General features: G+C 40.3%; 1 protein-coding gene across 4 annotated transcripts in view; it reads right to left on the bottom strand.

Moving 5' to 3' along the window:
- The window catches only part of PHKB (phosphorylase kinase regulatory subunit beta), a 79,099-nt gene that overhangs the window by 50,215 nt on the left and 14,407 nt on the right, over nucleotides 1-14,477 (bottom strand). For all 4 annotated transcript variants that reach the window (XM_082062840.1, XM_082062837.1, XM_082062838.1 and 1 more), the window contains 4 exons: nucleotides 14,302-14,401; nucleotides 10,654-10,761; nucleotides 8,100-8,180; nucleotides 4,961-5,076 (listed from right to left, as the gene is read on the bottom strand). In XM_082062840.1, the coding sequence (XP_081918966.1) occupies nucleotides 4,961-5,076; nucleotides 8,100-8,180; nucleotides 10,654-10,761; nucleotides 14,302-14,401 (405 nt within the window). The remainder of the gene's footprint in view (nucleotides 1-4,960; nucleotides 5,077-8,099; nucleotides 8,181-10,653; nucleotides 10,762-14,301; nucleotides 14,402-14,477) is intronic.

Below are 14,477 nucleotides of genomic sequence, written 5' to 3'. Positions count from 1 at the left end.
TTGATTATCCTCTCAGCCAACCACACTTTCCTTTTTCTTGCCATGTTTTATTGGGATAAAAATGACACAGTACTGTCAAACAAAGAATGAAAAATCAAACGATTTGTCATAGGACCTGTGTGCCCAGGGAATGGGGAACAAGGATGGCACAGAGATCACCAGCAGTGGCAGAAATCACAGCAGGGAAATGGTCCAACTAACATCAGGTGGCAATATGTACTTTCTGAACAAGATATTGTGTTTGTTAAAGTCAATAATGAAACAACACTAAGTTAGAAAGAATATTCAGAATATCACTATTAAGCCCCAAGTTCTCTATAAAAGGATTTGTGACACTATTGACAAACTGCACTATAAGGCCCAAAAACTTTGAGCAACCAAACTGTCAGAAAACTGCAGACATGGCCTGGGCTTTAACCTCAATTCTTGTACACTCCATGCAGCTTTTGGGGATCAGGGCAAACTTTTTACCTTTCTGCAAATAAACTGATTTGTACTATTCATTAATGTAAAATACAAATTTAAAATATTTACTAACTAATCAATATTTTAAAGATGGGAGACAATTATGATTGAAAATCGTGAAAAAAATTCAGTGCAGAGTTGTAGAATTTGTTCACTTTAAGTACTGATTCACCTGGGTTAGTTTTAATATTAGAAGTCCTTTAGACACTGATTTCAGACTCTCTCATTCTTTTTAACTATTACCAACAGGTTTATAAAGCTCCATCTTTCTTTCTGAAACGTTGCCAGCAATAGTACTCATGGGATTTATTTCTAATTGGTTCAACAAGAGAAAGCTGTTCAGGTCAACTACGTTCTGCTCTGAGCTGCTGCCGCCAAAGAGGTGAAATCCCTGTGTCAGGATCTGCTGCTGGAGAACGTGCTGAAGGGATAAACTGAACTCGGAAGCGTTGTGAATATAATTATTGTTCTGGCTTTGTTTGAAATACCTAAGCAAAAATGGAATTGTTCTAACAATTGCTCCATTTTAATTATCACCTAGCAATGAATCACACAAATGGGTGTGATGACTCAGAACTGAACTTTTCCCAGGAGTTAAGTAAACTGCAAACACAGAAAATGAAAATCAGAGAAATCCCACACACTCAAATCTCTGTCACATGTTAAAAGCTCATATTCTTATTCTCCTTTCCCAATAACACTTCTCATACCAACAGTCAGATATTTTCAGAGCGGGGAAAAAAACTTACAAGGTAGAGAAGTAATAACTGTTCAACAGCAACAGCCACTGGTATTCAGATAATGTAGAACTACTCACTCTGTTGACAAAATGGAACTATTCTGCTTGAAAAAAACTGAAGACAAATACGGATTCTTTCCTTGAAATCATTTATACTTTACATACTCTGCCATTATTCTACCATAACACCTACTGCAATTGATTGGTGTTTTTCTACCTCTAGTTATTCAAAGGCCCTGGACACTTCAGCGCTCCCACAAATGCTACTTGCAAATGAAAATACCAATGTCTCAGCAATAAAATACTGCTTCCTTTTCCCATCACGCAATATTTCTTCACATTACAGTGGTATACCAAGCAGTCCACCATACGCACAAGCACTACTTAGATTCCTATAAGTTCCATCGGTAACTGACAGGACAAAGTCCCCCTAAGAACAAAGTCCGAGGATCGCTGCAGTATCAACACCGTCTTCGAGAGATGAGCAATCACACAACAGAACACACTTCAGAGCTCTGATCACACTTCAGACACTTCCTTCATTCCTTATCCTTAATGCTTTCCTGTTGGGCAAGTTAGAAAAAAGGTTTTCTAATAAACATTATGCTTGTGTCTTTCCACAGAAAACACATTCTTCATACTCTACAATTTAATAATGGAAAAAACTGACTGTTTTAACAGTAAAGGTAAAATGTATTTTAATACATATGGTCAGTCCTCCACTCAGCAACCTGCTCTGAAGATGCTGTGTTAACCTGCTGGACTCCATTCCCAGAGCAAAAGACGCTGCTTGCAGATGGCCCCAGCACAAAGCACCCCAAACACTCTTTAAATGTTCCCCTAGAAATTTCACAGGATCATGAAGTCACTGTTTGGAAGGGACAAATGGAACTCATCTAGTTCAACATGAAATCTCACTTGAAGAAAATACAACAACCAAGGCTGACTCAAGTGACCCAGCACCTCTTCTAGACAAGTGCCAAAAGCCTCCACGGATGGAGTTACTGTAAGTTCTTTGCAGTGTCCTGTGCTGGTGCTTCACTGTGCTGCCAGGGAAGAGGTTTCTTAGCACGTCCCTGCTGCGCCTCCCCAGGTGCAATCTGCAGACCTCCCCGCAGCCACCCATTAGTGTGATTTCTCACGGATTAGCAAGGGCACTCTGGCCACCATAGCACTATGGTCACATCTGACCTTGACCCACATTGGGGCAGGGGAAGCTGGCACTAACTGAGAGAAATTGTATTTCCAGCTTGCTAAAAAAGCATTAGTAAATTCACTTAAACATCAACTGTAATTCCCAGTATCTTTTAATTGTTAGATGTACCCTCTCAATAAAATATCTGAGGGCAAACACTAAAATTTGCTTATTCTTGGCAACTGCTAATCAAAACACAGCTTGAAGCATCCACATCCTTAATCCCCCTCCCATTCAGTTTCTTGGCTCCATCCAAGAACTGTGCAGTTCAACTGGAACATCAAACACCACAAGGGATGTTAACAAAACAAACAACAAAACAACCAACAACCCCACAACAGTAATAATTTCGTAACTAGACAAAATGAACTAGAAGCAGGAAGGACAGCAGGATAACAGTGTAACCCCCACACTGGCGAGAAGAGCAAGATCCAGGCTCTGCAGTCTCACATGTGGAATATGAAGACACCGCACTTCGGCAACTCCATTATTCTCGCAGCACATATGGGAGACGTCAAAACCATTCTGCGCAGGTACTCAGCAGCTGCCTGGAGAACAGCTTGATCAAACGGTTACAGGACAAATTAATTTTTCAGAAGTTCAGCCGTATGGGAAGGTGATCACGCTATAATAAAAGCTGCTACAAATCTTGCCTTTGAACCAGTAAAAGACGTCAATTTGCATACATCAAGGAAGACCTGGCCCACAAGGGGGTTCGCTATTTATCATTTATTAGAAGTGTTTTGAACTGTACTAAGACAGAATACCAAGGTTGTGCAAAGACTTAGAATATCTGCATCTTCTAACATAGGGCATAATTTGCAGTTATTAATGAACTCCATATTATATAACTTCTTTAAAAAGAAAGCCTCTTCCAACAGAAGACAACAATTAACTCCTAATTCTCTAAGCACACACTGTATGTGGACTTGCAGTGTGAGTTTTAAGGGCATCCTGTAACCTGTTTTGGAGTGTGTAACCACTGAAGAGAGACGCGCGTCACCCATGACCAGCCCTGATAGCTAGAATCACTTCTTGAATTTTTAAAAAAATTTTAGAGCTCTTTTAAGTAGACCCACTACAATAGAAGCACAACAAAATCCAGAGAATACTTCAGTGCACCCAGGGCTTTCCTCAAGAATATGTAACACATCTCCTGAAGCACATTCCTCTTCCATTTGTTCTGATTTATGAGAATGAAGGAAATTGTCTCCTGGCTTCCCACAGTGAAACAGTGTATCAACATGTTCCCAAGGAAAGACAAATAGGGGCAATACCGTTTCTGATGACCAAAGTCTACTTCTTAAACTAGGACCAAGCTCTGTGCTTCCTTTTGTGCCAGCTCAATGATCTCTTAGACTGGCTCACTCCAGCTCATAAGCTTCACCCTTAGAAAAAGCAGCCTATAAATGTCAGTCCCGATTAAGACAAGACAATGTGGCCGTTTCCATCTGGGTAAAAGATGTTTGGTTTTCCCTGGAGGAAATTCACATACTGAATAACCAGAATGCTGCAAACAACAGAAGACAAAGGAATTTCAGCATTCCTTTTGTGAATTTGTGCGAGGCGAGATGTGGAAGGACGTATATGATCCTCTACGTGACCGCTCACATAGTCTGGCATTGGACAGTTCTACAGACATACGAGGAAGACAAAAAACCCAAACAACTAATAGAGCAGATTGTAGACCAGCAACTTGGACTTGTCAGTTCTCATACTGGTATTAAAGCTCTACTAAAGCCCTGAAAAAAAACATATCTAAATGAAGTGTTTTGTTGCAATGACATGTAATTATATCTATAGCTTAAAATATGGGCCTGTATGAAACTAAGAAAAATTATTTCATTCTGAAAAGAGAACACAGATTCATTTTACAACATCAAAGACTGGAAGAAACACATGTCTGTTATTTGCAAGTCCGTGATAATTATGATAATCAATGATATTTTAAAAATCCTAAGATATCCAAGCTATAGCCATTTTTATGGTTAATAAAACCTCAGAAGTCAAAAAATGAGGAAAACAATACTAAGACTAAAACAATGTTAAGAACGTTCCTGAGTGTCTCACGGGACAGGGGCCAGAACTCCAGTTGTTTGCAGCATCTGAAGAGCCTGAAAAAGCACTTGGCCCTGGACCATCCTCCCCAGAGCCCAGCACCTTCCTGCCAGCACAGTGGGAAGAGAAGGTCTAGACTCTCCATACAGCATCTCTTGAAATCAGGAAACTCCTAAAGATTTTTGTGAATCCAATCTACTGCACATGCCCCAGGAGCCTGAACTCTTTGGAACACAATATTCAGAATTATATGCATGCAGCTGCACACAATTATTGGAATTTGAATACTCAAACAGCAAAGCATCTATGTGGTTATTTCAGTATGCTTACGATGATGAAATTATGCTTCACATTTTCCCAAAATACCTCTCAGTCCTTAGAGAGCCTTAACTTAGTTCAGACAGTATTTTAATGCACTATTATTTTTAACTCACCCTGTGAATTATTTTGATTCCTATCACATTTACTTGCTTTGACTGCAAGAGCTCCATGTGCTCCCCTACCTCGAATGCAGCTCTGGGCTGCCGTTGTTGTATTTGCTTCCCCTTTCCCAGACACCAAAATCCGGTACCCGATAGGCTCTTTCCACGCAAAACACAAGATTCTGAATGAACGACACCTACGGGAAAGAAAGAAACAAAGAGAAGTGACTGAAGGAAAATGAAAGCATCTTCTCCTCTGTTCATTTTTTCAAAAAGACAAAGCTGGTTTTCCTCAGCCATCATAACTGTGCTTTCCACCCTTTTTGTTTTTCCTCTGGACACTGATGGTGCCAGGTTCAGGTATTTTCTTTAAAACTAGTTTTTAATCACAAAATATTAAGACCCGTCCCAAATTAGATGATGATGTGATTTATGTAAAGGTCCTACACAGCCAGGGATAAAAGTGTTTTCATGTTCAAGACACGTGCTTGAAGAGCTTCAAAAAGGTGGCGTTTGGATCTTTGGAAAATAATTTGTGCTAAAAACATCAGAGAGCAAAAGAAATGAAAATCTACAAGATTAGGACACAGAAATCTTGGTGCTGTTTCTTAATTCATTTTAAGAGAATTGATATGCCAAAGTTTTATTGTATTAGCTCCAGATAATAGATACTTATGCAGATTCAAACACCTCTGAACTCATCTATTATCATTAAAATCTCCTCTTGGAGCAGCATGTTTCAACCAAACACTAAGGTATTTAAGCGTATTTTAAGGTATTTAAGGGTATTTTAAGGTATTTAGGAGGACTTATTTAAGCAGATACTTTTTCCCCATTTGCGCCGCTGCAAGAGACACTCAGAGTTACTCAACTGTAGAAAAGTTAAGTTGATGATAAATTTTACAGTTCTTTTCCAAGAGTCCACAGATTAGAACTTGCAAGAAGTTGAACCACAAGCACAAGATTTATACCGGTTCATTCACTAAAGCGGGGATTTCATCCCCTTCCATCCAAGTTACTCGAGGGGATTCTGTGGGAAGCGAATATTGCAATGACTCTGAACACAATCATACTGGGGAACTGCACAGCAGGATCTGCTTTACTACAGGCAAATGATTTATTTTTTAATGAGTTAGGAGATAAAACCAAATCTTTTACTGAAAGTTATTTGTTTCCATTTTAATTTACCTGCATACCTCTGTTTTGTCTTTTTATCTCAATTTTTCTTTAAATCTTAGAAAAGTTACTATGTCAGATACACTCTTTATGCCAATATCAGGCAACCAGCAATACATGCAATTCTACACTTATTTGTCTCTCTATATATCATATGCCTATGCTAAAATTTCACTATGGGGTGCTCATGTACTATTATCTGTACACTAAATCTTTTCATAGCGGGTGCTTTCAGGGAAAGAGACTGTCCCACTCTTCAGATATGCCCAGCATTATTCACCCCTGGAATTCAGTGTTTGGTTGTATTAAACTGAACTTTCTCTGAATGCAGCCAGTGAATAACAGTGTGGCTTCTCCTGTTTCTATCATTAACTAAAATTCAGATGCATTAGCTAAATGAAGAAGCAAAAAGGACCACACAGAAATATATAACCTTACCCATGACTTTCTACCAGCGATGATGTTCAGAACACAAGAAAAAACAATGGTCAGTTAGGGATATTTTCTGAGACTAACTAAAGGTTTCCGAAGAGCAGATTTACAGAAAAAAAGGCAGCAGACCACTGGTTGCAAAGCAAAATCTGCAGAGGACGATCACTCCTATCATGGGCATGTAAATGGCACTCTAGTTTTCGTGTAGGTAACTGCTCCCAAATTCATTCAGTCACACAATCATATACTGATCTCTTTATTACTGATGCAAAGATGCCATTAAATTAATTTTTCAAGTGCAAACAGATGCAACCAGAGGGAACTCGTTGGCAGCTGCCGTGCCTGGGACCCAGCGCTCGCCTCCGAAGCCAAGAGCTGTGTGTACAAACACGTCCATGCCAACAGCAGCCAAACCCCGACCATCTGCCAGCGCCTCCCTGCGCCCGCGCTGCCGAGAGCCCTCCGCGAAGGGCCAAACAAATCCTGCAACGGCAGCACTGCAGAGAAACAGCCAGCGCGACGTTTGGGGAGCAGACTGCCCGTGCCACCCGGCTGAATTATCCAGACGCACAGGAAAACTCAGAAATACCATAATTATGTTAATAAGATCGAAGAACATATTCAGTTGTTGGAGCTATACAAAGACTAATAGAATGTACAGGTCTGTGGTATATCACAGTATGAATCTCCGGAGTCCACAGATTTCTAGAGTACAGTTGCAATGAAAACTACATCCTGACATTGAAGTGGAGAAAATCCATTGACTGGAGAGTCTATACACATGCACGTTTTCTGCAGATTCTGTAATTAAATGCAAACATCTGGAGGATAATATAAATTATAAATCAAGCTAAGCAAATACGTAATTATATACATTTGCCTCCTGACAGACATAAAGGCAAATCAGAGAAAATAATGTAGACCTATCAAATGATCTAACTAAATGAGAAAGGAGACCAGTTGCATCATTTAGTTCTCTCATTATCTAAAGAAAAAACATTAATGAAGTTGTACATTTAAGAAATATAATGCAAATACACTATTACAGGAAAAATCATCCTTTTTTAAAATGGTAGTACCATAAGTGCATTTAAGCTTTGTAAGACAATACAGCAACGACTACTAAATAGACCACAGTAAATTTAAACAAATCCAGATTAAGGAAATTGGAAAAAAAAACTAAATAACAAAATAAATCAATCTGTGCTTTCCGTTCCTGCCTCAACACACAACCTCGATTTAGAGCAGGACAGCAGGTTGTCCTGACATGACTTGTCCTCACGTCAAGGTCATGTTGGCTATTATGTTATTTACAGAACAGTTAACAATCGTACAAACATCTCTTACCATGACAAAGAATAGTTTTATTTTCAATTAAAGATACATCAAACTTTTTAACACCCATAGATGTTTGCATATCTAATACCTTATTAGCTATTAATTTATTTCACTACCCATTCATGCTGTTTATCTTTTCTGACTTCCACTAGATACAGAGAATATCTGCAGTGTATTTCCAGAACAATTATTTTAGAGTTGGTAATTAAATGAAACCAAGAATAAAACCCAACTTAATAAAGCATGTGTTTCAACATTGGAAATCGATTTGTACCTCATCTGTGTTGTAGATAATCTGCAGTCCCGAAGAGATCATCTCAACCAAATAGAGGAGAAATAATGACACGGCATTTATCTGAAGTAATTAAAGACAGAAAGGAAATTATAATTAACTTTATGTTTATTGGAGTCAAATAAACAAGCAAGCTCAATGTGATATTACCCACTAACAAAGATGGTCCCACTATAACACAGTTTTGGATCTTCAAAAATATTATCCTAATCTACCAATATCCTAGATGTAGTAATGTGGAAACAATCGGCAGGAAAAAACACCACAAACCAGCATTGTTGTCCTCGTCTGCCACAGTATCCTTTCTTTAAAATGACTTGAAACTATGACATTAAAGTGTGTTTACTTAGACATCCTGCTTTGACCCATGGGCAATCACTTCAGTCACAAGCTGTTTCACGCTTACACATATGACAATTTATTAGCAAGTCAAGCACCAAGAAGGCAAGTAGCATATTGAATAGCATGCAGCACATTTAAAAACAAATCACTTTATCCCGGACTGGAATTTTACTGTTAGCAACTGACAGAAGTATCATTACAGCATTCAGCTGTGATTACATTTGGGAAAAACAGTTTTCTTTCGTACTTGTACACAGCATTTATTATTAACAGTAATCACCTTCGGCAGCTGTACAGATGAGCATCATCATGTCAATTTATTAATGAATCAAAGAAAACTGCTTTTGTTACACAGAGTTCTGGTATAATTGAGAATCTGTACAACTTCTATAGACAAAGAAAGTTTATTACAATAACTTGCTTCATAAGCTATAAAACGCTAATCTCATTATATGAAATCTAGGGAAACCATCTAGAGCAAAAAACAGCAGACCAACTCCATAATACATTCCATTCTTCCCAACTGAATCACCTCAGTTCCTCTGTTTTCTGTTGTCTCCACAGAGCTGAAAACCCTCTATGTTTCTGAGATTTGCTAAAGCGCATTTATGTTTATGGGAGGGACTGAGTTCCCACAAAAACCAGAGACTTTTTACTATCAGACAGGGCTCCCCAGCTCCTGAAATCCTTGTCTCCTCCTGACGATAAAATATGTGTATGTTCAGGAAGCTTCACGCCAGAGTCCAAAATTCTAACTTAGGGTAACTCTACCCATGATTTTCACAGAATCACCGAATCCCAGGATGTCAGGGGTTGGAAGGGCCCTGGAAAGCTCATCCAGTGCAATCCCCCATGGAGCAGGAACACCCAGATGAGGTTACACAGGAAGGTGTCCAGGCGGGTTGGAATGTCTGCACAGAAGGAGACTCCACAACCCCCCCTGGGCAGCCTGGGCCAGGCTCTGCCACCCTCACCCCAACAAGTTGCTTCTCATATTCAAGTGAAACCTCCTGTGTTCCAGTTTGCACCCATTGCCCCTTGTCCTGTCACTGGTTGTCACCAGAAGAGCCTGGCTCCATCCTCCTGACACTCCCCCTTTCCATCTTGATCCCCAGGAATGAGTCCCCCCTCAGTGTCCTCTTGTCCAGCTCCAGAGCCCCAGCTCCCTCAGCCTTTCCTCACACGGGAGATGCTCCACTCCCTGCAGCATCTTGGTGGCTGCGCTGGACTCTCTCCAGCAGTTCCCTGTCCTGCTGGAACTGAGGGGCCACAACTGGACACAAGATTCCAGGTGTGGTCTCCCCAGGGCAGAGCAGAGGGGCAGGAGAACCTCTCTGACCTACTGACCACCCCCTTCTAACCCACCCCAGGTCCCATTGGCTTCCTGGCCACAAGGGCCCAGTGCTGGCTCATGGTCCTCAGAACATACATTTCCTGAATCTGACACATTTACTGTATAAACTATTTAAGTGATGTTGACAACATGAAATTCAATAATTATCAATCTACTGTCACTTGTGAATAATTTCACTAGCAATTTGTGAACTAAAAGAAGTACCCAGTTATGGAATGCAGAAGAACAAGGGTAAGAATGCAAAAAACGGGTGTGAAGGTAAAGACAAAGAAAAAAAAGAGCAAAGCAACACTTTGGAAAATCAAAGATAAGAAAACAATCAATTATACAATGACTCTGGCTAGGAACCACTATGCAAAATAGTGAACAACAATTTGTAACTAGACAAAGCTTTTGACAGTGTACATTAAATCTTTACTATGAATGAAAACTGCTCGGACTTACAGAAAATTAAGCTAGGAATGTTAATAAAAAATACAATATTCAATGTAAGATTACACTAAATCTTTCACTTTCCTGAGTACCTCAACATTGTTTGCCAGGATTATTTATGGACAGCCATCTGTTGGTCTCAGAAAGAATCAACTTGATAAACAACCAACCAGCTACCTCCACAAATCACAGTTATTTCAGTATCTTCTGGCCAAAACATGCTACTGAGTTATATTTCAAAACAGTCTCTTTTTCAGCAAAAGATGCAGAACGCACCTCAATTTTATCAAGTACAATACGTCTAACACAAATCTAAACAGAGACAGCTGCATAATGAAAAAATGGAGGCAACAGTAACACTATTTAAAATCATCCAACCTTCCATTTACATGCACATGCATATTTTACCTGCAGGTGACCGTATTCCTTATGGGAGAAGACTTCATCTCCAGTGTCTGCACTGAAAACAGAGTGAAGGCACCCAGATGGTTTGGGGTCCTGCTTAAATTGCTGAACCTAAAGGTGAATTAAAGACAAAACATAAAATCAAAGTCAATAATTTCAGCATGTTTGGCAACCACAAATTCACTATGTAACTCAGGTATTCAAAATGTATTGATATAACTACGTAAAAATCTCAAACAGTTCCTGAAACTTATTAGAAACTACTTCATACATACTTAAAGGATACATATACTTAAAGAATACAGATATTCAGCTCATCTATCTAGTCTCCCTGGGTTTGCTAGAAAAAGATCTGTAATAGCTGCAGCTGCTTAGTCCCTTTCATCTTCCTTCTTTTACTGGTGCTGAAATCTTAGCAGCAAGCAAGGCAAGGCCTAGCAGGGCTACCCAGCGTTCCCAGCCCTGCAGCACAGGCAGCTTGCAGCACACACACACAGCATGCAGCACACACACACAGCATGCGGCACACACACACAGCATGCGGCACACACACACAGCATGCGGCACACACACACAGCATGCGGCACACACACACAGCATGCGGCACACACACACAGCATGCGGCACACACACACACAGCATGCAGCACACACACACAGCATGCAGAGCACACAGCATGCACCCCTGCAGCACACACAGCATGCAACACACACAGCATGCATCCCTGCAGTGTACACAGCATGCAGCATGCACAGCATGGACCCCTGCAGCACACACAGCATGCAGCACACACAGCATGCATCCCTGCAGTGTACACAGCATGCAGCATGCACAGCATGCAGCACACACAGCACACACCCCGGCAGCGCACACAGCATGCAGCACGCACACGTGGCACCCCTGCAGCACACACGGTAGCAGCGCACACAGCACGCAGCACGCACACGTGCTGCCCCTGCAGTACACACGTGCCGCCCACCCGCGCTCAGCGGGCTCCAGAGCCGTCCCTTGCAGCGCAGCGTGCCACCAACTCCAGCTGCTCCCGCACACCTTCCTGGCCTGTCCCAAAGAGCCTGTCCCCACCCAGCTCCCCACCAGCCCCGCTGACCCCATGGAATCACACCCCAGGGCCACGCATGTCTTTCCAGTTCCTCCGCTTTGTTCCCCATGCTGCACACATGGGTGTACGGGCATTTCTGAGGCACCCAAGCACCCCCATATGCCCCAGCAAGGAGACAAGAGCTGCCTTGGGACGTATAGGACAGCACCATACCGCTGTCCTATAGATACCTCCTGATTTCCACACAGACACATGTGCCATCCCCCTGTGCCTTATGTTCACCCCGCGCGGCCCCCTGGCTCCCCCAGCCCCACGGCCTCACCCTGGCCAGCCCATCACCTTTCCTCCCTTAAAGCTCTTCTCGAGCACAGGAGCCCAACACTTACATTGGGAACAATAGTTTTAATAATTTTTATGAATCGTGATCTATGACAATATGACCGAAGTTTTAAAACAAAAAATAAATTATTATTATTAATAATAACTTTTAAGCCTATTAGGCTTCTAGGTTAGAGATTTACAAAAGTGTTCAGAAATTGCCACATGTAGGTCATATAACAAACTGAAAGCTTCAAAAGCTAAGAATATTTAGTATAAAAGAGTACATAAGAAAACAAAGATGTATTCTGGTGAGCAGAGTTTGTGACATTCAGATGTGCAATGAAATGTTTACAGATACTGGAAGGCAAACGTTATAGCTTAAAAGAAAAAAAGAAAAATAGAAAAAAAAAATCATAGGTAGAACAGTACCCTGGATTAAAATTATTCTTTATTCATGGCTGCTATCCCGGGACCTCAGAATGAGCCTCTAGGATATGGAATCTCTTACGATGGAGATGGAATGCAATAAGATGAATTGCTAACACAAGAGGTCAAGAGCAAAGGGGTGAAATAAGAACTATGGTGGTTTTAAAGCAGTTTTGATTTCTGTTTCATCACAAAATGCAGTCTCTGCTACCTTACAAATCTGTTTGAGAAAACAATCTGAACTGAGAGAGCTGCCAATAGGGCAGAGAAAAGAAATCAAATTCACAAAGAAAAGAATGAAGCTCATAAAAGAAGATCCTTCTCCATAATTCCTCAAGTCATGCTGTGCTCTCCAACAAATGGTTTTCAAGTTTTCTACCCATCATTGCCAGTATCTTGCCCACGTTTCACTGTATTCCCAACACTGATCTTATCTTCATGGGATACTCTTCTTCACCAACAAATCACCCATATCCTCAGGCATGGCCCAGAAGCACAGAACTGAATGCTATTTTGTGGAGTTATCATGTCTAGTCCACTAACACATTCAATACATTTTAGGCCATAATTCATATGTTCATTAGCAATAGAACAGAACATCTGAATTTTTTGTCACAAGCAGCAGCACCTCTTCAAGTAATCCCTCAGCATCTGGGCACATGTAATTCCTATTATTAAAACATAACCTACTTACAAGAGCCCAGCACATTCAGAGTCTCTCAGAACACAGTCCAGTTGGACTCATGTCTGTGAGGTGCCTGAGACTGCTTATTACCACACTGGAGGAAGAGAGAAGCATTTATAGTAATCAAGGCAAAGCCCAACAGCCAGTATGTCAGCTTGTTATTCCTATCTGCACTGATCATCCTCAAAACAAACCACTGTGTGTCAAAGAGAAAAACAACAAATCTAACAAGATCAATACAGGTCAAGATTTTTTAAAGACAGAAGACTACAAAGAAAAAGTACCATGTCAGCATAAACACAATGCACTATACACTTCATTTGCGTATTATTATTACTGATATAACAGGCCTACAGACTATACATTTCAGTATGTGTACTTAGAAATGATGGAAGCTATGTGGTAATTACAATTATTTTTTATAATACAGTTAAAAGTCAGTGACATGAAACTTAAAATAATCACATGGAATATAGATATGTAGCTACTTGTAGAATTACTGCTAATCACTAGGTAATATTAATCCACCACATCCAAGTTTTGATAAGAAGCCCTGAATATTAAAGAATTTTCAGGTTATACTCACAAGAGGATTACAGGCTGAATATATCAGCTGTATTATGACATAAGTAAATTATCCTGTTTCCTTATTCATTTTGGATTGCTACCCTTCTGAATTTACATCATTAAGTCAAAGAATACTGGAAAGTGGCTGCTAAAGAAACCAAGAGAAGTAATCCAAATGATCACCTAGATAACGAGAACAACTGCAAATGCAATAACTAAGTACACAGTGCAAAGAAAACCCTTCAGCCTTAGCTAAAACAAATTCTACATCTTGCCTTCTAAGCATTAAAAAGACATCAAAAAACCACGCAGTTACTAATGGTCTAATATTTAATGGCATAAATAACTGCAAAAGGAACCCAAAGAAGTTTCAAGTATGCTTTGCAGTTTACTTCACAAAATGCTCATGTCTTTTAGACCCTAAAAAACAATGCTGCAACCTGACAATAATGAAGCAGCTTTTCCTAGCTGGGCCACAGAGTAACACTGCATTCCCCTTTTAAATTTTACCTGTATTTAGAAGTCAGTTTTCACACTTTAATTAATCCCTTAGAATTAATTGAGTGCTTGTGTCCAAAAGACAGTTTTTTACCTTATCAGCCTGACGCATGTAGCAGTAGAGAATTCCTCTCATACACTTTATAGCAGAATGCTCCAGTTCATGAGTCCTTCCCTTGTCGTCATCAATACGCCTGGGTAAGAGAGATAACTCATTAAACAAATTGGAAATGCACTGACTGACAGAAAGAAGAAAAAGGACACATTAGA

This window comes from Streptopelia decaocto (assembly GCF_964273445.1).
Source record: "Streptopelia decaocto genome assembly, chromosome: 11".
In the NCBI taxonomy this organism is placed as follows: domain Eukaryota; kingdom Metazoa; phylum Chordata; class Aves; order Columbiformes; family Columbidae; genus Streptopelia; species Streptopelia decaocto.
This window is presented reverse-complemented; position numbering and strand designations above follow the sequence as displayed.